General features: G+C 44.8%; 1 protein-coding gene across 8 annotated transcripts in view; it reads right to left on the minus strand.

Annotated features, from left to right (window-relative positions):
• LOC109523795 (voltage-dependent calcium channel subunit alpha-2/delta-1-like) overlaps positions 1-25,297 on the minus strand; it is a 35,276-nt gene that overhangs the window by 6,781 nt on the left and 3,198 nt on the right. For 3 of the 8 annotated variants that reach the window (XM_019883203.1, XM_019883201.1, XM_019883199.1), the window contains 32 exons: positions 21,765-21,846; positions 20,669-20,785; positions 18,014-18,073; positions 17,608-17,643; positions 16,999-17,122; positions 14,848-14,979; positions 14,478-14,547; positions 14,352-14,402; positions 13,809-13,908; positions 10,477-10,635; positions 9,965-10,069; positions 9,814-9,892; positions 9,710-9,759; positions 9,510-9,599; positions 8,569-8,631; positions 7,885-7,968; positions 7,501-7,575; positions 7,309-7,380; positions 7,161-7,232; positions 7,031-7,092; positions 6,809-6,885; positions 5,309-5,317; positions 4,212-4,220; positions 3,751-3,811; positions 3,545-3,651; positions 1,733-1,817; positions 1,602-1,664; positions 969-1,081; positions 814-885; positions 429-496; positions 308-346; positions 145-216 (listed from right to left, as the gene is read on the minus strand). In XM_019883203.1, the coding sequence (XP_019738762.1) occupies positions 145-216; positions 308-346; positions 429-496; positions 814-885; positions 969-1,081; positions 1,602-1,664; positions 1,733-1,817; positions 3,545-3,651; positions 3,751-3,811; positions 4,212-4,220; positions 5,309-5,317; positions 6,809-6,885; positions 7,031-7,092; positions 7,161-7,232; positions 7,309-7,380; positions 7,501-7,575; positions 7,885-7,968; positions 8,569-8,631; positions 9,510-9,599; positions 9,710-9,759; positions 9,814-9,892; positions 9,965-10,069; positions 10,477-10,635; positions 13,809-13,908; positions 14,352-14,402; positions 14,478-14,547; positions 14,848-14,979; positions 16,999-17,122; positions 17,608-17,643; positions 18,014-18,073; positions 20,669-20,785; positions 21,765-21,846 (2,458 nt within the window). Of the gene's footprint in view, positions 1-144; positions 217-307; positions 347-428; positions 497-813; positions 886-968; positions 1,082-1,601; positions 1,665-1,732; positions 1,818-3,544; positions 3,652-3,750; positions 3,812-4,211; positions 4,221-5,308; positions 5,318-5,812; positions 6,075-6,808; positions 6,886-7,030; positions 7,093-7,160; positions 7,233-7,308; positions 7,381-7,500; positions 7,576-7,884; positions 7,969-8,232; positions 8,274-8,564; positions 8,632-9,509; positions 9,600-9,709; positions 9,760-9,813; positions 9,893-9,964; positions 10,070-10,476; positions 10,636-13,808; positions 13,909-14,351; positions 14,403-14,477; positions 14,548-14,847; positions 14,980-16,998; positions 17,123-17,607; positions 17,644-18,013; positions 18,074-20,668; positions 20,786-21,764; positions 21,847-25,297 lie in introns of those variants that run through there. The other 5 variants (XM_019883206.1, XM_019883202.1, XM_019883204.1 and 2 more) reach the window with 4 other exon arrangements.

Consider the following 25,297-nt stretch of genomic DNA (forward strand, 5'->3'; position numbering starts at 1 on the left):
CATGTCAACAAATTAGGCAAATTGTGCTTGGGTGCTTTCATTTGTTTATTTGTGGATTTTTTTTTCTTCTTCATTAGCATGTTTCTCAAGGCCTAACAACGTTGTACTTGGCATAAGTTTGTGTTTCTAGAGCAAATAGCCGACCTGACTGACGTATTCGTCCCGATTGGACATGACCAAGAAGCCACCGTCGTCCAGAATGACGCAGTCCACGTACTGGAATTAGACAGAGATGCTTGAACACAAAACCTGAAACCAAGATGATTGAAAAAGTAATAAGAAAAAAGTAAGTGAAATAAAATTTCACCATATCGTTCCGTTGGCAGCCGCAGATTTCATCCGTGCACTGTGACAACAAAAAAAAAACAAACAAAAAACAAGAGCTTAGACTCCCATTTTTGTGTCTTTGTGGTGCAGATGTAACTCACGTTGGTCCTCAGCGTGGTGTTGATGAAGCTCGCCATCCAGGCGCTGACGTCCAACTTGACGCCAACGACTGGGAATAAAAAAAAACAATACAGAACAAAAACCCCCAGACACTCTCCATCAAGTCGGACCTTGGCGTCAACTTTATTCTCTGAACCGAGGAGACGGTAACGTAGGAAAACTTGGCCGTGGATCACAGAGGGAGCGGACAGGTTGATGTGTGGTTTGTGTGAGCGTGTCACAGCGAGTAGACAAAGTGTGTGACGGGCGTCTGTGTCATGCAGCAGGTGACAAGTCGGTTTTAAAATAGGCGTCTTAAAGTGTGAGTGTGTTGACACATCACCTGACAAATTGCAATTTTAAGTTTCGTTTCTAGCGTGTTCTTACCCGCCGGCTTGAGGAGCTTGTTGTCGATCTTGAGGTTGAGAGCTCTGCTCACGAGGACCGAGTCGTCGCTCGCTACCAAAAAATTAAAAAATAATAAACGAGGATTCACTGTATTTGGAGGCAACGCATGTGAAATGGAGTCGCCGCGTACTCACTGTTGTCTTTGAGGTACGGCGTTGGCGTAAAGATGTACAGGTCATTGTCCAAACTTCGCTTGTAGAAGCTCGACTCATACGTCTCCGCCTCTTCCCTCCAATTCAGGCCGGCGCTGTAGTGGGAAGAATTAAGTCGGTCATTTAGCGGTGGAAAAATTGATTGTCTGGTAGTAGATAAATGTTTAGTTCGAGTGCTTAACAGGTTTCCAATTAAACCCCATCCTATATTTATTGACACCTTTCTCTTTGGGCATACCTCAGGGATCTGTTTTAGAGCCAAAGTGGTTTTCATTGAGGACCACTGTTGATGCAAATACGGCATAAAAATAAGCATTTATGCAGACCGGACTCTCTCAATTTGTTTTGGATTCAAAGGGTCACCCTTGGGGATGCGCATTGGAAGAAACAAGTCAAGGTTGTGCGAGTGGAAAATGGACAGGAACAGCAGGGATCCACATCCTATCTGATTACGGAAAAGTCAGGAGATAAGCGATGTAAGGGCCAGCGTACTGAGATGTGATGATTCCAACACTCGGATGGTGGATAATTGATGGTTAAATGTTGGGAAATGTCATTATCCATCACCTACATCGAGTGATGTTTGTTTTTACACTGGAATCAAGCTTCTACTACCTTTTTGGGTAGACTCGGGTAATCCCTCCATCAGTGGCAACAAATCTGGCAGTGACTCCGGGCCTACAAAACAGTTACACAAATTCCACAGTGATGATATGACAGCATGATATTTATTTTTTTTCACTCACTGCAACTTATTCTCCTTCCAGATCTTGATGAGATCTGAAGTGATGCCAGCATCCAAGAGTAATCGGTTCACCAGCTCCACGTTACCTAAAGAGCAAAAACAGCATCAGCCACATCTGCCCGAGCCATTTGCGCCTGTCTGCTGACAGATCAAAAATTTGTCAAACGTAATGTATTTGATTGTCCATCTTTGTGGGGATGGCGGGAGGAAATGTTGTAGTTTTGGTTTTGGGAACCTAATGGCCCGGAACGTAGCGGCTATCTGCAGGAATGTGTTGAATAAATGCATGGCGTATATCGACAGCCAACGTGGAATGAAATATGATGTGTGGAAAAAATTGAGATGGAAAAGCAATAAAATAACGCCAGCAAGAAAAATAAACGTGCGTATATATGATATGGAAAGGGACAGGGAAAAGGCTGGGAATCATTTTTATATTTACATAGTGTGACTTTCATCGAAAGGACCTCTGATTAGCAGATGACTTAATGGATGGAGCAAGTCAAAAACAGTGATAGGGTTTACATTTTCTCGACATAAAAAGTTCCAGGTTGTTCAACGTCTACAAATAAAGAAGCCGTGCAGTAATAATTTAACAAGCCGTCACGCGAAAGGGGATCGCGGCGAAACATTTCGCCACAAGAGCGAGCGAGGAGGCTGCCAAGCTGCGGGCGGCCGCTCGCTGTAACAAATTATTTGCCGAGACCTCCGACAAGACCACATGACAAACACAACAGGCGATAAAGGCTGCTTTTTTTTTTCTTTCCCCCATAAGCTGCTTTGAAGCCTGCGCTCCAGTCCATAAACATTGGAGTCTCGCTGATACCCCCCCGCCACTTCATGCAAGCCTTATAATGCGGCGCACACATCAGAGAACAGCTGCTCTAACACTTTATTCCGAGGCCCTCCGCCACCTCTTCGCCCGCCGTGGTTTTCATTACGGGTCCTTTAGTGAAGGCAGCCCAGGAATTCCTAATGTCCTCTGACTTTTTCGCCACTGCGGTGGCTTAACCTGGCAAAGCGCCCCCCCCCCCTCCCCCAAGTACCCGCCTGTTAAACTCGCAGCTAATAACGGCGAAAGTAATCACTTAATGGAGTGAGAGGTTTTATTGGCGGCGTGTTTGGGGGGGCCGAGTTGCGACAATGCCGACAAACAAGGCGACGCGGACGCGAGCGGTCATTAATGCCTTGGTCAGATGTCCCGCTAGCCCCTGATTTGGGTTTTACTGCCCCGGCTCGTGCTCTCGCCCTGACGCGTCCTGCTCTTTGTCACAAAACACACAGTAATTGGACCGCGTCGGGCGGTCAGATCGGCGGAGCGTGTGCGCGCGCGTCTCACATCTGAGCCGATGTGCTTCACACATGTGCGCTCAGGCGTGTGATGGTCAGACTTTTGGAGTTAGCTTCAAATGGGCAACATGAGGCGAGGTGGTGGTGTCGGTGGTTCTATTTCACAAAAAGCTTTGCCTGGTCATGCACAGCCAACCGTACAGCCAGACCACTGGAATATGACGGGTGAGGGGGGCTCAGGGGATGGGACCTCGACATGCTCGAACCAGATGTCTCACCTGCGCAACAAGTTCAGCTTGTAGCGCAGTCTTTTGATTGCGAAATGTATCGCGATCAAAAGAACTTATTTTCACAAGCGCTTATAGTTAAAGGGGACCAACCCTGTGTGTCCCGATACTTTTGGAACAGTACGTGGTGGGAACGGAGCGGATTCAGCACATTTCGCGCTTATTTTTCTCTGGCCACCTGGGACATGAGGTTATTGATGGCGCACGTCAGCCCGCGGCCAAGTGTCCAAACTCACACATCGGGTTGTTTGGCGTCTTGGTGTCGATGTAGTTGTTGAACTCCATGAGGAACTCCGTGTTGCTTTTGTCCTTGTCGGGCGGCTTCAGGTCCTTGCAGTACACCCTGCGGAACATCGGCGAGAGTAATTAACGAGATGGAAACCCGAGACGGCGGAGAAATAAATGTCGTGTCAATTAAAAAATGAAACGCGCTCCATCTTACCTTGGCGCGATGAACGTGTAGCCGTATTCATCAAACTTGTCCGCCAGCAGGCTCTCGGAAACTGGTGAAAGGTGTGAAATATTACAAAAGGAGGCCACATTTTTGGAACAAGTGGTGTCTTTTTTTGCAGACGCAGCTGGAAAAAAACGTCCATTCAAATGCAACTAATGAGCAATTTCTGGAGATAATGCATGTGAATGCTGAAGAGCTGATGCGCATGAATTGAACTGATCTCTCTTAACGTGAGGATTTTGGGACGGTCGTAAATGTTCCCGAGATGCGTCGAATATTCCAAAGTTGGACTGATTTGAAATTTGATTGTGAACATTTCGGAAAAACGTGGAATCGGTTTAGAAATGTGGAACGGCATGCGTGGCTCTTTATCATTCACACAATATTGAATGGACATCTTCAAAGTGGGCCTAACTAAAGTAGTCAATCGATGAAAATGCTGTACTTGCCATCTTTCCCTGCAGTGGAAGGAGAGGAGAGGTGAGGAGAACCGATAGGGAACAGAAAAGAAAATGGTTGAAACCACAGCAGGGTCAAAGGTCACACAATATTTTATTCAAAGAACCAGTCCTGAATAGAAATATTGAAAAGGCATTCAAAAAAAAAAAAAAAAAAAAAAAAAAATGAGGGTCTGGAGTTCTTTAAGCATTTCGTGGCGAGCGGGCGTGCTAGCATTACAATACATGACGCGGAATCGACCGCACGTTCAAGTTCTCATGACGACAGCCAATCTTTTGTCCTCACTGGTTATCGGCGAGTAATTGCAGCCATGTGCCTTTTTTTTTTTCGCGGACGTCCCGCTCGCTCATGCGTCGCCACAATGGATTGAAGACGAGTGACGACTGAATACATTTGTCTGAAGGCGGGGATCTCCACGCCCGCCGCGGACGTAGATTGAGCCATGAGTTCAATTATGTTGTGGGCGAGCCTACTTATTTGCAAGTCTATCTTTGTGAGGCAGGAGAACGATCTGCCTCACCTTACGGTTTTATCTGTACTTTTAATATGATGGGCAAATGTTTAATGTAGTTTGAGTATGGAAAATGTGTGTGCTGATTAAAAGTGTCCGAAAACAATATGTTGAAGACATGAGGAGAGATCAAAAGCGGCACTCGCCAGATCACCTCATCTCTTGTAGTGTCACGATTTAACCAACAGATGGCACAGTGGCCTCGTGCTAGCTCTGCTTTTGGTGAGGGATTTTTTTCCTTTAGCATTTTACACTTTTGTCTTTCAATTTAGGGTACATGATCTAGATTGTCCCGAATCAAACTTTTGGTGTATTTCCGTTCCAAAAAGACATTCAACGTATCGCAAACATGCTGTTCCCTCCTGCCGCTTCAAGCGCCAAAACCACATCTGAGGGCCAGAGGAGCAGGTGGGTTGGGAGCATTTTAAGACACGTACAGACGCTGTGTGGGCAGCACTCGCATGCGAAGCCAAGCAGATGCCGGCCTCTACTACACGCTGTCATTATTAATCACCGGAAAATGCAATTCAATTAAAATAAAGAAACGGGATGGAGATCAGGAGAATGAATACTTGCCCAGAAATGCTGCAGGCATCCCGACATACCACGGGGTCAGGAGATGAAAAGCAGGTCAGGAAAAGAGGAGGAAAGGAGAGTGGGGAGGGCAAATACAACAGGATTACACAATATTTTATTCAAAGTGAATAAGAATATTGGAGACAAGTGAAAAAAATAACACTGAAAAGCAAGTAAATAAGATCCAGATGCAAGAAAAAGGTCCACAGCAGGAGTCCATTTTTACATTGATGTACTCCAGTGAACTCGTTTTTGAACTGTTTGTTCTTTTCTCAATCCAAAATGTACAGACAGTATACGTTCCCCAAAATCAAAGATCAAACATTTATACATAGCTGTAAAGTCCCACCATTTTTATTGATCAAAATGTGGGAGGTGAATGAAAATGTGATTAAATAACACCAACAAAAAGGTTTGTAATGTGTCTCGTTTTTTTTAAAATAGCACTCGAATACTGCATTGTGCATGAAAAAACACACAGTGTGAAATCATTAAAATGCCGTTCTTCGCAGAGGATAAAGAATCTACGCCCCAGAGTATTATGTTTGTAATAAATGATGTGTTATATTTAGTTTGTCAGTTAACGCCAACTGTACGTGGCAACAAACAGCTTGAAGGCCCTTTTTTGAAGAACTGCTCACTACCTGCCAAACCGCTGCTCGCCGTGAAAGGTGTCGAGTTGTGTGGCGTACAGACTGAAAAGCCGTAGAATTTACAGCGTCCTCTTTTCTCTCTCCAATACATTCCTGCACTGACGCCGAAGGTGCTAATAAGCAGATTTAGACAAAGCAAATAAGTGATGAAAGGGGAGGAGATGGAATGCTCCCACGCTGAGACGGATTATCAATGTCGAGCAGGGCTTGAAAGCCCGCTTGCCAGTTGATTTTGGCAATAATCCGACGGGAGTTCTAGGAAAATCCAATGCGATAAAAAGCAAGATTAAACAAGTAGGGTGTGGAAGTACAACACTTAAGCCCTTCTGTTTTGGCTGCTTGCTGTGCGAAGTAGTTGTAAACTAGGGCTGAACGATTTTGAAAAAAGATGTATAACCCCCCCCAAAAAATTGAATTGAATTGTTTTTTTTAAAGGTCCTCTTTCCCATGTATTTTTTAAACAAACAAGCAATAAATTAATCTGTATTACAATAAACAATAGCCGTTTATACATACAAATGTTTTGGTCTTCTAGGTTAGAAAGCACACTAATGGGTAACGCCACATAACCTGTGAGCGATTTTCACTGCGCGTACGAAAGAAGACACGCTTGTCTGCAACTTTGAACCCACACCACAAGTTAGCCTGCCCTGCCAACAGCCAAACAAGAGATGACATATATACAGTGTGCGTGGTCATGATGGATAGCGACCATCGTGACTCCGCCGCCTTACATGGCGAGCGTTGAACGTCGGCGGTTTTTCCGTCACGAAACACGCCGCCCGCCAGGCGTGTGGAAGCGCTTCGGGCCTGAAGTATGTTCATGAGTGGAAAATAAGAGACTTACATTTTGCTTGGGTGATGGTATCGCCGATGGTGGCCCTGATGTAATACGAGCTGTAGTTGGGCAGCACCAACGCCAGACTGACACACACAACAATACTTCATGTTAAAAATACTTGATTTAACCTTTACTTTTATATATTTTGTCCTAAGTTGAAAACAGGGACTATTTCATTCACTTTCTGTCTTAAATAAAAGGTGGACATTTGTGCCGCTGGGTTGTTACCTGTAGTCTGTGCCCTTCACTGGCGCAAAGGTGTAGGTCCTCCGGCCCGTATCAATGTAGCGCTATGTGAGCAACACAAGTTAGGAGATTTCGCAGGGGCTGTCATGCAATTCATCATCAAGAAAATGACCTCATCTTTTGATTTGACGAGAGCAGATATGGGGTAAGTCCCTGTGAGGCCATCAATCATCTTTTGCCTGATCTGGAAATGTAAATATGATATGGTAAATGTGCATTTAAAAGCACCAAGAATGACTGATGCACATGTGATGTGATACCTCCACTTTGATATCATTCTCCAGCTCGGCATCCAGAAAGTCCAATGTCACAGGCTCGTGGAACTCCTCCGTCTGTGAAAAAAAAAAAAAACAGAAAATGAATTGTTTGTTTACACTGACCTGTGTCCGAATTCACCGAACACTTTAGGCAAATGGGGGAAAAAAATGTTCAAACCACAGAAGAGGTCGTACTGGTGGCTGGAGGTTGGGGTGGAGCAGCACGTAGCCATTGGGGTCGATGGCAAAGTAGTAGCCGTTTGGTCCAAACTACCCAAGAAAGAAAACACTTTTAATTCACTTACAGTTAGTTACAAGACACTCCATTAGGGACTACCCAGTTCCAAAAAATGCAGGAATTTACTATACTAAGTGTCAATCAAAACCAAGCACTGTTATGGTGATTCGAGGAATAGCAGGCAGCCAAAACTGGACAGCAACAGTTTGGTTTAAGAGACAGTGGGGGCGCTGCAGGCATATTTGGATTAGAACAGACATTTTCATTTCTTTACCATTTGGTTGTGGTTATTTTATTATTTAGTGTGTACTATGGTCATTTTTTTTTTTTGACCGTCTTACAGTAAAGCGTGGCGTGAGCCTCTTGATGTCCTCCAGAGAGACGTCGATGGCCATGACGCCCAAGATGAGCTGGTTCTGAGATTTCTGTGCAAAAACAAAATTGAAAACACAAAATAAACAAGTCAGACCCACAATGCATTGCCGGAGGGGGGCTAATTACGACGCTCCTCCGAGTCCTCCTTTCGAGGAAATGAGCCGCAATTGAAATCTGGAAAGTTTCATTCCCAAAAGCCTAACATGCCGCCATGAGTCAGCGCCGAGGTATTTCCAGCCAAGCGGCGGCGGAAAGCAACCCGGCGCGTAAACTCATCTTGACCCACTTTAGTCGCGCCGTCATTTGTCTCTCACCGAGCCGCGGGTTTTGATCCCCCTCGTCTTGCGCTGCTGACCTTGATCGCGGGAGAAGGCGCGGGGGAGAAGTGAGGAAACGTCAAGGACGAGTTAAAAACATCCCCCGGAGTCCGAGTATCGCGTGTACTGCATGTAATGAAAGTGACACTCATCCACGAGTGAACGCTTGACAGATGCTGAATGCTTGTGTGAATGTTAAACCCTCAAAATGACCAAATAAAAATAGAAAAATGCATGACGTATTTTTGACTCCCTACATTCATACGATTTTCATGCATACAACGAACGTGAACGCTCGTCTCTCAGCATTGCGACAAAAAGTGTACCACTTACTTTGGATCCCGTGTTGGTCTTGTTGAAAACAGGTAGGGTTCCTGTGATGACGAGTCCCAGCTCCTGTTGGACACGTACAAGTTACACAACACAAATACACACACGCACGCACCCAAAAAAAAAAAATAACAAGTGGTTCTCTGCATGTCAAGTGTTCAAATGTGAAAAAAACAGAGCTGCTTATCATGGTAACGAAGCCCAGAGACATTTTGTGTCAGTGTCTTATCGGTCTAAGGGGATGAGGCGTCCATCTTGGCTCGGCGCGCTCTTATCAGCGCTGTCGCTTTCACCGCGTCAAAACGCCGCCGGCTCGCAGCGGCGTGAAAAATGATTTGAATGCGGCGAAACAAAAAGTTCATCCATCAATCGGGTTGCGCAGCCGATTAGCGGCGGGTTGATAGCGAGTTGAGCCTGATAACAAACAGCAAATATTTGCACTTTTCAAAATGGACATTTTGTTTTTCTCTCCAAAATGGTGCCGCCCCGAGCAATCCCCACATCTGTCTTCTGTCTATTCACGGCAACACTCGTTTATGGCCGATTTCATACATGAAGGGCCAATTCGGAAGACAAATGTGGGGAAATAAGATAAAACTAGTAGCGAGTTGCGCAAACTTCCATCACTCTTTTACAGCCGTGATAGCACATAAAAAAAAAATTATGAAATGTTTAAAGTCAATTAAATATGATAAAAAACTAAAAATACAGATAAACACCCAAAAAAAGGAAATAAAATGGAACAATGATACATATTTTTTTTAAATGGAAGAAATAAGGATAATAAAGTTAAAAAAATAATAATAATAACATTACCTGTGGCCATATCAATTTAAGTACAATGACATAAGAATAAACAAGTGAATAAAAATTACATAAAAATAATTACAAATATTGCCATTTCACATTATTGCATCATCTTAGCTTAAGAGGGCTGATGTTACCAGTGCATCCTGGTAAACGTTGGTCCACTGGACCTGCTTGGCCTTGCGGTCCGCTTTGACCATGGGCCTGCCCAAAACATCCAGATACTCCTGCAAAATAAATCCATACATGAATCAATAAATATAATTTTTGATATTACATGCAGTGGGCCCTAATGGCCACAAAGGGGCCCCATTGACAAGCCCGTGTCTTTCTTTACCTGAGTGTTTAACCGGATGGCCCCAATGGACGGAATCTCGTAGTAGTAACCTGAAAACAAATGAGTGTCAAATTTTGGTCAAAATTCACGTGGTGTAATGATACCTTTGTTTGTGCACGCCATCCACTGAATGGGCCCTTTGTCGTAGTTGTGTTGACCCACTGAGAATGTGAAGATGCGCACCTGTGTGGAGAGAATTTGTGATTTAGAGCAGTTAAAATAACTTTTTTAAAGTGAGTTGTTGTTGTAACTTACGGCTTGTTTGGGGTTGTACGTCTTGAAAATCTCCTCGGCGCGCTCCTCGCCTCCATCGGTGAAAAGCATGATGATCTTGTTGCAGTTGGCCCGGGAAACGTTCATCTGCAAGGGAAGGAAGAGAAAATATATGCGAGTGCACATTTTGGCCACAAGAGGGAGACAGACACTCAGCAATGCCACTTCAAACCATTTAGTGGAGGATGATAAAAAATTAGTTACTTTTTTAAGATTTTATATCTAACTTGATCGTGCAACGTATATTAAACATTTTTAAATCATTAAAAAAATAAAACTATATGAAACAAAAAACGAAATAAAAATCATACATCCCTCATTAAAATAAAATTGATTATTATCAAAATCAAATTAAAGCACTGACTTAGACTGAATTCACCAAATTAAAATAAAAATGTGCAAATGAACTCAATAAAAAAATGTACTAAATTCATATATAATTTACTGATTAAAATGTACCACATTAAAAAAAAAAAAAAAGAAATTAATATCACCTGTGCGAGCTGCTTGAAGGCCAGCTCGAATCCGCGCCTGTAGTTGGTCGTCCCCTTGGCAGTGATGCCCTGCACGGCGTCCTTGAGGATGCGCTTGTTGCGCACGTTGGCCTGCACCAGGTTCTCAAAGCAGGCGGCGTGCGTGGCCTTGTCGTTGAACTGCCATTCGGGGAGCGGGTTTGGGGGGGTGGGAACACAGGGACAGGGAATGTGGGATGACGAAGGGGACGCAGAGGAGGACGCACTGACACATATTTGTCGCGGAAATATGTGGCGGGGCTCCATCATGCACGGCGACGTCGTATATCCCCCAGTATGAGCAAATTTATGACACATCGGCGCTGCGGTTGTCATAAAATAAGGTGGTGAGGTGAAGGTTTACAGACCGAAGGAGGCTAGAGGAGCAGAAGGTAGGATAGAGAGAAGAGGAAGGCAAAATAACACAAATATTGATCATGGAACACTGAGAAGATTCAACAGGCAATTCGTGCACGTACAAGCCAGTTCTAATAGGTTGGGATTTTTCATTGTAGTTCATTGTTTAGTTTAGTTTTAGAGTAGGTTTGTTCCTTTCTATTTGTTTTATAGTTTAGTTTTTATTAGTTTTAGTCTTAGGTTTTTTTTTTTTTTTTTTTAAGAAATAGTATTTGTGGAGTGGAAGAAAAAAAATATTTTGGTCATTTTGATAATTTTTTTCCTCCTTTTAAACACACACACACACACACACACACACACACACACACACACACACACACACACACACAGCCCTATTCAATTATGAAGGCTTACAGCGAGTCGAAAAAGAAAAAAAAAAGCATCGATATTGTGATTGCAGTGCTGACTAATTGCATTAGTTTGAAACGCTTTTAGCTGATTTGATTTGAAGGCTACACACACACACACACACACACAGCCCTATTCAATTATGAAGGTTTACAGCGAGTCGAAAAAGAAAAAAAAAAGCATCGATATTGTGATTGCCGGGCTGACTAATTGCATTAGTTTGAAACGCTTTTAGCTGATTTGATTTGAAGGCTACACACACACACACACACACACAGCCCTATTCAATTATGAAGGTTTACAGCGAGTCGAAAAAGAAAAAAAAAAGCATCGATATTGTGATTGCCGGGCTGACTAATTGCATTAGTTTGAAACGCTTTTAGCTGATTTGATTTGAAGGCTACACACACACACACACACACACAGCCCTATTCAATTATGAAGGTTTACAGCGAGTCGAAAAAGAAAAAAAAAAGCATCGATATTGTGATTGCCGGGCTGACTAATTGCATTAGTTTGAAACGCTTTTAGCTGATTTGATTTGAAGGCTACACACACACACACACACACACAGCCCTATTCAATTATGAAGGTTTACAGCGAGTCGAAAAAGAAAAAAAAAAGCATCGATATTGTGATTGCCGGGCTGACTAATTGCATTAGTTTGAAACGCTTTTAGCTGATTTGATTTGAAGGCTACACACACACACACACACACACAGCCCTATTCAATTATGAAGGTTTACAGCGAGTCGAAAAAGAAAAAAAAAAGCATCGATATTGTGATTGCCGGGCTGACTAATTGCATTAGTTTGAAACGCTTTTAGCTGATTTGATTTGAAGGCTACACACACACACACACACACACAGCCCTATTCAATTATGAAGGTTTACAGCGAGTCGAAAAAGAAAAAAAAAAGCATCGATATTGTGATTGCCGGGCTGACTAATTGCATTAGTTTGAAACGCTTTTAGCTGATTTGATTTGAAGGCTACACACACACACACACACACACAGCCCTATTCAATTATGAAGGTTTACAGCGAGTCGAAAAAGAAAAAAAAAAGCATCGATATTGTGATTGCCGGGCTGACTAATTGCATTAGTTTGAAACGCTTTTAGCTGATTTGATTTGAAGGCTACACACACACACACACACACACAGCCCTATTCAATTATGAAGGTTTACAGCGAGTCGAAAAAGAAAAAAAAAAGCATCGATATTGTGATTGCCGGGCTGACTAATTGCATTAGTTTGAAACGCTTTTAGCTGATTTGATTTGAAGGCTACACACACACACACACACACACAGCCCTATTCAATTATGAAGGTTTACAGCGAGTCGAAAAAGAAAAAAAAAAGCATCGATATTGTGATTGCCGGGCTGACTAATTGCATTAGTTTGAAACGCTTTTAGCTGATTTGATTTGAAGGCTACACACACACACACACACACACAGCCCTATTCAATTATGAAGGTTTACAGCGAGTCGAAAAAGAAAAAAAAAAGCATCGATATTGTGATTGCCGGGCTGACTAATTGCATTAGTTTGAAACGCTTTTAGCTGATTTGATTTGAAGGCTACACACACACACACACACACACAGCCCTATTCAATTATGAAGGTTTACAGCGAGTCGAAAAAGAAAAAAAAAAGCATCGATATTGTGATTGCCGGGCTGACTAATTGCATTAGTTTGAAACGCTTTTAGCTGATTTGATTTGAAGGCTACACACACACACACACACACACAGCCCTATTCAATTATGAAGGTTTACAGCGAGTCGAAAAAGAAAAAAAAAAGCATCGATATTGTGATTGCCGGGCTGACTAATTGCATTAGTTTGAAACGCTTTTAGCTGATTTGATTTGAAGGCTACACACACAAACACACACATACACGCACGCACACAAACAAAACAAAACGCATGGCTCCATCAAGGCAGAGCAAAGGAAATTGTGATCAATGGCTCCTTTGAAGCGCGAAAGGAAATAAATGTCATTGGCGTTTCTGCCGGGCAGAGCGCCATCGAGCGGATTTATTTGCAGATTTATTATCACACGTAATCCCGTTCCAAGGATACGCGCCGTATTTTCAAAATCGCACGAAGTGTGTGCCCGCCTCTTGAAATGATGAATATTTCCAGTGTCACTGAACACATCCGTGCCTGACTTAGCGTGTTTCTTACATTGTAAGCACGCAGCCCGGGCTCATCGATTTGTCAAATGTGTCAGGCGAACGCATATGTTGGGCCAATTAGACGTTATTATATAACATGTGAACTCAACTCCAAAGCACAAATGCATCGGCAGTTGAATGAAAGCTGCCCCACTTCCCTCACTGCGCCAGGCCCGGGCCACACACACCCAAAGTCACAGATACTACAGCAGACTATGAGGACCTTCGATGGGAAGGTCAGTAGAATAATCGATTCGAAAAATATTCGGTCGGCAAAGCCTTACTTGGCTTTGATTGTTTTGCGGAAAAGAAAATCCACAAACTGTTCAGCTGTAAACAAAACGGATGAGGCGTCGCATTACTCACATAGACAACGTTGACGTAATCGTCGTCCGCCAACGTCTCCAGCATCTTGCTGACGGATGTTCGGATCAGCTTCAGGGTCAGGCCCGACACGCTGCCGCTCCTGCGGGCAGTTTGACGACATGTTTTAATGCTGCCGTATGGATAGATTGACGGTGGGAAATGTGATTCGCAGATAATCAAAATTACATTTAACAGAGAAAAAAAAATGTTTTAATAACAGCAGAAAAGGTGCAAAATAGCGAGGTGAAAAAAAATTGCTTTTGTGGAATTTAAAACATCTGCCACTCATACAACGTGCAATTTGCGAAGGAAAAACGGTTTCTTATAGTCCTCCATGAGTTTAAGCCTCGGCAGAGGTCTGCACTCCGAATGCTCTCTGTTGTATAAAAATAACCTGGCATTTTACACGAGGCCATATTTTATTTTTTTCCGACGTGGACTGTAAACGGCCGAGTCGTCCTCTGCGCTCGCCCCGGCGGGTTGATGCAGGGTCAACGGTCAAAGGGTTCCAAGCATAAAGCACTTATTCCAGCGTGCACTCACGCATCCACCAGGATCAGCATGTCCTTGGGTGACGCCGCCCCCTGGATGTACCTGCCGGGAAACGGCATGACAACGGCACATGAGTTTTTTGTTCCGGCGTCGCAGCGTGCGTAGATCGACACCCACCATGGCCGCCTGCGTACGTCGTAGAGGTCGATTTTATTGGCCGATTTGCTGGAGTCGATCCAGGGAGAAGCTGTGTTTTGACAGATATAAAGAGTCATTTCGTTTCAAGCGTGGCCTTGAGGTGCCGCGATGCCAGCGAGATGACGTCTTTCTTTATTCTTTTGGACTTTTGAGGCCACAATTTCAAAGTTACACGCAGCGGCGAGGGGAAAAGTGTCAAATTAGTCAGAAAGTGAGTCACTGGCGCCAAAAGTCACAAGACGGAGGCGTGTGCTCATCGCTAACGTGATGACGCACCGCGTGTGCGTCTTTTAGATGACTTTGCCGCGGTCAAGGTCGCCGAGGCGGCTTCCCGCCGCTTTGGGCTCACCTGGGAAATAACGAGCCAACCCGGTGGCGGAACCAAACACCTGCCAGAGGAGTGTGGGGTCTTCCTCTTTGTTTTTCCGGAAAACGTCCTCCAAGGCCTCTGTCCAGTTGAGCTCATTCAGAATGATGGTGGCTGTAGAAGACACATACAAAATTCATCCAGTCCAGTTCAAATCTTGGTAATATATATAAAAACTAAAAAGACAGAAAGTTGACACATGCAAATTGTCAACAGTCCAAACAAGCTCATTTAAAATAATTGTGACTGTGATACCCTCACACACACACACACACAGCCATCAAGTTGACACATGGTTAACAAAAAAAAAAAACAACCTCAAGTAGACTTGATAAATGGCTTTGTAGTGAGTCAGCATCCATTGTGGCCGTTTAATTTTTAAAGTATAACATACAGTATGCCGGTGACACCTAATAACGCAAATGTAGTCTGCTTCGGCATGCACACACACCAAGCAGCAGCGGGCTATAAACTGCCCCACACTATCGTCTTTTTTTCCATCCGAGCCTCCCACTTCTCTCCGTGGGGAATCCTCCTCCTCGCCACCACATCGCCCTGCAGCTCGGCTGACTTTTCCATGCTTTGTAGGGTAAGAAGACGCCCCAGGCCCCTCCTTCAAGTGCTCCCCGTGGAGCCGAGCGTGCGTCCCCCCCACCGTGATAAACGCTCACAATTTGGACTCTCTCTCACAGCCCCTCTGGACAAATGGTGACATCGCCATCAGGCGCAGTCCCAAGCAAGATGACAAAAATAACGGAAAACACACCCTAGTGGTGAAGTCGGTGAATTACACTTCAACCAACCCTTCACACTTTTGATCAAAAATGGTCAGAAAGTATCAATAGAGCATTATCACGGCAACATCTATCATCATCACGGTGGCGGTGGACGCCCGTCTGTCTGCGCATCATAGCCCACCCGACGGCCGGTGACAGCAATTAAGTGGCGGCGAGCCAGGTGGCGAAAAGCAGCCCATCGTCACGTCTGCTCGCTGACAACCACGGTCAGGCGTCACTGTACTTTACGGCGCCGACATCTCTGTGTTAAAAAGACTGTCACATGATCTTAAATCTGGTCAGAAGAAACGTGACTTTGCAGTGGGCCATTAAAAAAAAAAAAAGGGGAATAAAAAAAGGCCAGTGTCCATCGACTGATTAGGTCATCCTGGCGGACATCCAAATCGTTTCAAGGACACGCTGCAGTCACTGGACAACACAAAAGTATTGGGACACAGTTCCACTTCGACACTCCCAATATTTTTCTCTCTCGGTTGTGAAAAATGAACCAGCACATGGATGAAGTGTCATCAGAATGAAATTTTAAAAGTAAATTATTGGGACACACTTGTCACCTAAAAAAAGTGTCCCGATATTTCTGGCCGCAGTCACAAATGAAACCGGACACGGCGGAAGGGAAAATCTATTTCCACGCCGCGAGCCGGGTTGCGGGGAGACGGCTCGGGAACGCACAGCGGCGGGATGGCAGTATCGCGGCACGTCACTGCCGCGCCTCCGCCTCGGCCTGACAGGTGCCACACAGCGTCGGCGCAAACGGGCATCAGATATGTGGCCGGGGGGGCCGCCGAGGCCCTGCTTTCGCGCCGCGCCTCCACGCCGATCTGCCTAATGAGCGGAGAGGGCAGAAGACGGGCGCCGCGCGAGGAACGTGACACGCACACGCTGTGATTCATGGCATGAGAAGGAAGATGGATCCCTCTCGCCGGAATGGATCATGAGGGAAAATAGAATCCAATCAAGCGCGACTAATGTGGGATAAGATGGACTATTAGTCGTGTGGGGGAGGGGGGTGTAGGTTAAATTTGCCTCCTCTATTAATAGCCGTGATTGGAAAAGTTGATTAGCTGTGGGGAAAAGTGGGTAAAAACATTTGCAAAAAGAAAAAAAAAAGAAAAGCGACAGATATAAAGAGTCATTTTGCGTCTTTTGTGACACTGTTGCCATGGAAACGCCAGCTAGCCTCACTATAGTTGCCTGTCCCTTAGTAGTGAATGGTCTTTAAATTAGGTTTGTCAACTTAACACTTAGTTCTAATTTTTTTTAAACATTTTTTTGTTTTTAAAATTTTCGTGAACTATAATAGCCGTGGCCAGCACGCGCACTCGGCAACACTTACAGCCCTCGTATATGTCAGTGGGGATGTGGACGGCCGTGGTGTTGTACGAGACCAGACGCTGGAAGTCGGGGTCCACGTGGAAGTCCTCGGGAACATAGCGGTTCTTCTTCTCCGTCTGATTGAGCTGCAATAAAGAAAGACACGACATAAGTGCACGCATGGACATTCTTGTCGGTCACGCGTCGTGACGACGAGAAGCATGTTCGATTCCCGGCTACCCGAGACTTGCCTTTGCTGGTTGTTTTTAAAATTTGAACATTTCCCTCTGGAATTTGGCCATCAATGTAGACACCAACAATGTTTTTGCTGTTGATTATAGATTATTGTATATATGTTGAAGATATATTGAATATATTGATGATGAAAGTGAAAGAGAGAGGGAAGGGGGCGTGTTCTGTCAGTCAAATACAGAGTGACAGGAGTATGCCGAGGGTGCGCGCGCTTCTTTCCCACCGCGACAGTGCATGGGAACAGGACGCCGATCCCGGCTTATCGGAGGCGACAGATGACGTCTGAGGCCACGGGGGCGAGGAGAGTAGAGTGTGCTCTTGACGCGTGAACGCGAGTAATACTCAATGAAGCCACACAATAATACTTCAGCGTACTCACGTCGTCTTTGGCGTTGTAGTAGACGATTTTGTCGGGCTGGGAAAAGACGGCAGACAAGTAGGAAATGAGGGTTAGACCAAAATATGAATTCCCTTTGCAATTGCGTCGCAGAAAATCATATGCGCATGTAGTCATGACAATTGGAGATAATTGACTTTTAATGGAAAACGCTGGTTTAGCCTGAAGGTGGAGTGTTTTTAATGCTAATAAGATAAATGGTGAAGCGGGAGAAGAAATATCATTTGTCACCGGTTAAAGTGGCGGCCAGAAGGCCAGAGGCTGAATAAGTGCATTCATTATTCAAACTAAAACACATAGGGGGAGTTCAATAAATAACATCACGAAAATGGCAATGAACATATACCGCCTCCCCGTTTTACAATCATTAAATGAATTCCCGACTCACCTCGCTGTTGACTTGCCATTCGTGATACATTTGGAACGTTTCCGCCTCTGTTGCCAGCCTCTAAAAGAAATGATAAAAAAAAAAAAATCATATAACTGTAATAATTTGGATGCGGCTGGCCAATGAGTGAAAATTAGGACTCTTCACGCTTGATGCTATAATTAACACCTCCCCCCACTCCCGATGCACCTATTGTACATGCTGCCATATTTGGGCATAATGACTTGGTTAATGGGTTTATAATGCGCCCATCATTTAATCTGTACCTGGTCCACAAAGGCGGCGTACTATTAATTTCCCACGGGAAGTTCTCAAATCCTGAGCCTACAGGGGACTTGAACGCCACATAAGACTCAAAGGTCATTTGCAGTGGGAGTGGGTGTAAAAAAAATAAATAATAATAATAAATTGGAAAAGAAGAGGGGTAAAAATGAAGATGATGAATTATTCAATCAGCCATCGTGTGGAATCTAATAAGGCATTCGGATGGATCACGCCGTGCCACTGTGATTCGGCGGACCGCAAACACGAAACCCTTAAGCATTGTTGTGTTTTTTTTTTACCCCCACGTTTCCCTCATTCATGAAGCCGGTGTTCCACTTACATGTAAAATTACTCGACTGGTGAATGAGAAAAGTACACAGAAAGAACATAAAACGCCTCCTGTGTAGAAGTTGTGTAATTCATTGGCAGCGGGGCGACATGGTGGCACGTTTAAGTGACGCTCGGGCTAAGTTGGGCACCCGCTCCAAGTCAGCACTTGCACGAGCGCAAAACAACTTTGCCTCTTGGCTACGTTGGGCTATTTTAATTGTGCTTAAAAATGCTAAGTCGCACTCCTCCGAGGAGACAAGCGAGGCATTGGGGGTAGAAAACACTCCCACACCAAAACATGTGACGGCGAGCTATTGCTGGTTAGCAGGCAGCGATACATGCGATGCACTGACGAGCCTTTTCAACACAACCGCCCGAAGTGGCTCGGATCAGCTGTTGAAATGACCCCATTCTAAATCCACGACAAACAGAAAGTGAAGGCATGTCATCATTAATAGGGCTGTGTTCAGAATCGATTCTGGGAATAAACTAGTCCATCGATGAATCGAATACAACTTTGACATTTATTGCAAAAAAATAAACATTACACAGAGAGTATTCCACGTTGTGTATTTAAAACAAGGAAATCACTTTGAATGTCTGCTAGCAAAATGCCAATACATGATGCAAAATGCCATAGACGGGCTAACAAAGAGTCCTATTTGAGATGTTTTTTTTTTTTTTTTTTTTTTTAACTGCATGGCAGGACTCTAACCTGCTCTGTCACTACACACCCTGTGCCCACCTGTTTTCTGCCTCTCGCCAAGGTATCACCTTGCAAGTAAACACAACCCCAGCTCCCGTCTGTACTTCAAAACCCCCCCAAACAGCTGCCACCTGCCTGGCAATGTGCAGGTGGGGGTAGGGGGATGGGGGCTCAAGAGGCCAAACCCTGAGCATCTGCTGTTGTGACTGGCAACACGATAGCCACAGCTCTCCCATTCTACACTCATTTTCCTGTGCGATGTACTCGTGATGTAGGCGTTCTAACGGAAGCGTCCAACGACTCGAGGCATGCCGCCTCGAGTCAGCTTAATAACGCACACACAGCAGAGATCAGCGGCGCCACTGTAATTACGCGCCACTACACAACGCGGCGCTTCAAGGGTTGTTACTCAAGTGACAGCCTAATGAACACTGCGAAGATTCGCATGGAAACTTTTAAGCGCCGAGGGAGGATTCGGCGTGTTCATGATGCCGGGTTGCCAGGCGACCGGGAGCGGTCTTGGCAACCCCGCGCATCCTTTAGCGTATTAAAATAAATAAATCCCGGGGCTCCACTTGGCCTGGCAGCCCACACGTCGGAGATGAAGAGGCGTTCCATCGATGGCGAGCCGCCCCGGGAACAAAAGGGGACGCCGACGGTGGAACTGGCCTGTGGTGGGAGGCCAAAGGCTTTTTCGGATCGACTGCCAGCACTAATGCAATCCCAGACCTTAAAATAACCCCCGATCATTATTCAAAGAGCACCATCTTTGTCTGACATCCTCTCCGGCTGTCTGTCTGTCTGTCCTGGTTTGTGTGGGCGCTCTTGGCAGCGATCCCAAACTGGTCTACGAGATTCCCTCAAGGTGAACGCAACAGGAGTTTGAGTGGCTACTTGTTGAGAAGAACCTTCAGCTTGCCTCAAAGACAGAGGTAAGATGGGGCTAACGAATTGGGCTACCAGTTGCCACTGTTGGGGGGGAAACACCAGCCAATCGGGGGATGTTGACCGCAGGGCCATTAGAGCGCAGTGGATAAAAATGACTCTTCAATAATGAATGAGAAGAGAGTCACAGGAGTCAGAGGTGGCCTGGATATCCGCATCCGGGTCCAAACAGCTTAAAAGGAAAGCAGAGGTCAAAGTGATGGAACTAAATGACCCGAAGGTGTCGGTGTGTTTGAGTGCATTCATAATTAACGAGGTCAATCGGAATGCCATACAAAGATGCTCACTTTTTGCTCCAACTTCAGACTTTAGAAGAACCTACTAGCCTCGGCACAACGCCCGAGCTCCGCCCCGACTGATACCGAAAAAAATAAAACAAAAGCTATATCCCCAAAAACAAGACGTCTCACCTTGAGGGCTTTGGAGCGGCTTTCCAGCAATCTCTCGATGTTCCCAGCAGCCGTGGACACCAGCTCCTCCACTCGGTTGGTCTCCACGCTGAAGTGTGTCTTATGTTTCTGGTAGATCTGAAAAGAAATGCAGAGGGTTTTTTTTTCCTTTCTTCCTTTCGCACAGCTGAACAACAAATATTAAATAAATGCACTGAGTGTTGATGTACCAAACTATTTTAAAAAGAGAAAAATTGACATTTTCGCTAAAATTAGAGTTTTTAGTAAGTAAAATGTAATTTCAGTTTCTTTTTTGTTCTTAAATCTCTCGTTTTTTTTTTTTCTTTTTAATTCTTATTTGTAAGTTTTCATTAGCTAAAATAAACTTCACCGTGACACTCACAAATCTCCTTTTTAAGGATTCAACCCTGGTGGAGGTCTCTTTCAGTCCTTGCTGACCAACAAAAGAAAAGGTGGGGGTGCCATGGGGGCAGTGATTGAACGGCCATGTCAGGTTACGTCATGATACTAAAAGACATTTAGTCCGCTGTAGAATATGCTGGAGCAATAGAAGCGAAAGGAAAGCGCACAAATGCCAAAACGAGCCAATTATTTTGTAGCCTAGAGGCCATTTCAATGTCCGACGCTCAAGACGGCAAGTGCATGTATTGGTTCTTCCCCCCCGGGTGGTGAACAATATGAAAGACCGACTCTACCGCAGAATTTGCGATGTTGTTCCTCGAACTGAAACTATTAAGATATGTTCTGTGACCAGTTTTTGTTGGGTTTTATGCCATTTGCAGCAACATACAGATGCCAGAGCGGCTCGGAGGGCTATTTACCTTTCCGAATGGTACCATCAACCTTTAAACGGACATGAAAGTGTATCCCAAAAAAAAAAAATATTATTCGCACTTGAATCAGCGCAGTCTACAAGAATGATGTGGGGTAAAGTGCAGCATTAGCGCTAATGAGAAGCCTCTATATATAGACTTGTGGAATAATGTGTTTGAGTGAAGGTCGCCCAAAGAGAGCTGAAGGATGATGAACATACAGTATTCACATTTCATTTCATAAATTCATTTTTTTTGCAAGGACTTTGATTGACCTGACTCACCTGAGTGAGACTCTGCAAGCCGCTGGCCTTGTCCGCGAGCGTGATCAAGTCCTTTTGCATTTGATCCACCCATTCTTTAATCCTGAGGACACACCCGCACACACCAAAGCACACCCAATTAACTCATCAAACCGCTGAAATGAACGACATTTGGGGAATGTGTCCGCACGGCCCGACGGTGTACAGTACGCTCGCATGTATTGAAGGGGAAGCGTGAAATAACAATGTTTAGCCAAAATGAATAGGCTGCACGTGCATCAAGGCCAGAGCTATTCATAGATGGCAGTGTGAGTGTCACGCCCCGGGGGCGGTCGGATGCTGCGGCCGCCTAATGCATTCTTCTCAAAAGAAACAAGAGGACACACAGAGCTAACAGTTGACAAAGAGCAGATGAGGGTAAAAGCTTCAGATCGTATTCTGGTGTTTTAAAAAAAAAAACATCAGTGAAAAGTGCTCAACGTGAAAACCGCTAGCTAAAAATCTAAGCATTAACAATGGCAAACCTGACAAAAGCCTTTAGCGTACAACGATGATAACTGCTAGCTAAAGTTGTTAGCACTTACCATGACACCTGCTGGCTAAAAATATCAAAATTCGATGAGTACCCCTGGCTAAAAATGTTCTTTATTTGAACTGCTGGCTTAACTTTATAATGCTGACTATGAGAACTGCCACCAAAAGATTGTCGTGTTCATTTTGAGAAATGCTGGCTTAAAATGGTACGGCTCACGATTGGAACAACTCAGTAAAAATGTTAGCATTGCTGGCTAAAACTTAAACGATTCACTTGGAGAAATCCTACCAGTGACTTAAAATATAACCGTTCACTATATGACCTGTTGGCTAAAAAGATTAGCACTCCCTAGAGAACAGCTAGTCAAAAATTTTACCATTCAATAACAGCACAAAAATGGGAGTAGGACTGCAAACTAAAAATGGTGCCTTCACTTGGCGAACCACCAGCTAAAAAAAAGTGTAAAATACTATCATCTATCATGAGAGCTGCTAGCTAAAAATGTCATGAGCCCTCAAGTGAGGCTGCTGGCTAAACAATGTGGGGTTCACTTATGAGAAGTCCTGACTAAAAATGTTACAGCTAACTATTTGAACAAACAGCAAAAAATGTTCGTGCTGGCTACAAATGTTGCCGTTCACTATGAGACGTACTAACTTGCCGTGTAAACCAAGACTAATATGTTTCGTATCGACGATAACTCAAGTGGAAACAACCAAACAACGCCAACAGACCTCCCTTAGCTTTTGTATGACGGTAATAAAAAATACATGAGTGACTCCACAACGAAAATGAACCTCATCTCCCACCCATATCGCGTATGCCAGCTTCTTGACCCGCCATGCCAGGGATGGGGCTTTGACACAGGACCCCCGACTGACCCTGTTATCTTATTTAAAGCAAATACAGTGTAATGCGAGACGGCCATTTTTAGCCTTGCAAGGGGGATGGGGGATGAGGGGGGACAGCTGCTTGTTGCTGAGGGGAGATATAGGACGGCCAGTTCTGTCAGCACATAATTTCTACCGGTGTCACCTCAGAATTATACCGGTGTTGAGATCTCAAAATGCCATGTTTCGGTTTAAATAGCGAAGAGTTTTGGGGACTTGGGAAAATGTTGTGATGCTAAATGTAACATCTCAAGGCACTTGTTTAATTCGACGGGCTCCATCCAGAGTGGACTAATTAGCCACTTCCACAAATAACCATCAACGCCGCTTGCGTAACAACGGGATGTGTGACTTCCCCGGTGGACCGCTGATTGCTGCGAGAGGAAACCGTTTGGCTTTTTTTTTTTTTTTTTTTTTTTTTTTAAGTGTTTGCTCAGCTCTTTTTCCGCCCGCCCGCCTCGGTGGAATTCCTTTCTCGACGAGATCGGGAAGGTGACAACGCGGGAAAGGAGCGGAGCCAGCGGCGACGTCAATGGCGTCCGTAGGAAAGTTATCGGAGCGTGCAACCCGCTCCTTGGCTTTTCGCTCGCACGTTTGTCACTGAGTCACTAATGACGCCTACTTATGAAGCATCCGGGGCCCTGCTCATGCTTTTATTTGACAATCTGCAAGCAGAACAGCCTGAGAACATATCACAACACGAATAGCAGGGGCGGACAAAGTAGTGATACTGTGAGATGATTTTCCTCAAATATTAATAGCAGCTCCGACTGCTTGTAAATAGCCAGAGACGAAATGTTTTGCCTATACATGCGCGAAAGCAACCGGGTCCGAAGGTCATCCGCATAGTTGTCGCCTTGTTGGAGAAGCTTTTAAGGTAATGAGGTGGGCGTGACTAATTAGTGTACGGGTATTATGTAACCAACTCGAGTGATGAGACGACCGGACAACACGAATGACCACGGGATTGTTTTGGGCAAAGCTAGATGCCACATGACTGCGCGCCATCTCGTTTACTAAGCTTACGAAAAACATTCCCAGGGCCCGATAGGCAATCTGGGAATTTCCACTCCATAATGCTTCCATACTCACAGAGTCCAGCGCTTCTGATGTCATGGAAACTATTTTTAAGTTCCTGCCAATTCCTGGGAGGGACTGTCTGAAATTTGAAATCCTCCTACGATGGTCCTAATTGAGACTCATCATCAGTTCGTGGGGATGCTTCGACCACAAGGTATCCAATTTAGCAAAAACTCACACGGTGGTAGAGTCATTTGTTTTCTAACACTGTGACCTTTTTAAAATGGAGTCCACATAATTAAAGCCAATTTTAGTGAGATAAAAGAAAAAAAAAAAGAAGTTGGCATAAAAAGCTGCCATGTATCACCGGCGGGACAAGCGTCGAGATCTATCTTTTGTATTAAGGTCAATCACACAATAATTGGCGCCTTTGTAAAGGTCTCACGGCCTTGTTATCTTGCCAGACGGAAAACAAATGATGTTCTTTCGACAAATCAGCCGAGCGAAGACGCCAAGTCTAAGCGAAAACCGACAGTCCCTATTATTTAAGAAACGAAAAGGTCTCTGCGACTGTCTGGGGACAAGGTACAGCCACTACTTTCCCTTCAAATATCAAAGCATCGGGTCACTGACGTCAGCAGGGTACCCGCTGAACAAAATGAAACCCGCTTGCATCCATTTAGCCGCTCTCCGATGTCCGAGTTCATCCCCCTTAGGTCGAAATGTCCAATTAACTGCACGCCTACATGTTACCGCAGTAGTGGGTTACTCGCTCCCTGATGTTCAAGTGCTGGTATTAAAACGCCGCTAGCGCTCCGTTAAAAGGGGGGACTCTCGCTGACGCCATCGCACACCGTCAAGGGCCCACTTTTCTGGTGCACACCTCACCAGTACCCCGGAGATATTTTAAGCACTTCACGCCTCGAGTGCCCCTTAATGGGATGCACTTGAGCAAATATGACGTGATAATAGCCTTTATTTACTCAAATGATAGTTGGGGGGGGGGGGGGGGCACGAAAAGCCTGAACGTACCAAAACTCGCCATGCTTTCTATGCAAGTGTACAGATGTGCTCCCTGCCCTGGACATGTCTGCCATCCAAACAGCTGT

This window comes from Hippocampus comes, unplaced genomic scaffold (assembly GCF_001891065.2).
Source record: "Hippocampus comes isolate QL1 unplaced genomic scaffold, H_comes_QL1_v1.1 scaffold38, whole genome shotgun sequence".
In the NCBI taxonomy this organism is placed as follows: domain Eukaryota; kingdom Metazoa; phylum Chordata; class Actinopteri; order Syngnathiformes; family Syngnathidae; genus Hippocampus; species Hippocampus comes.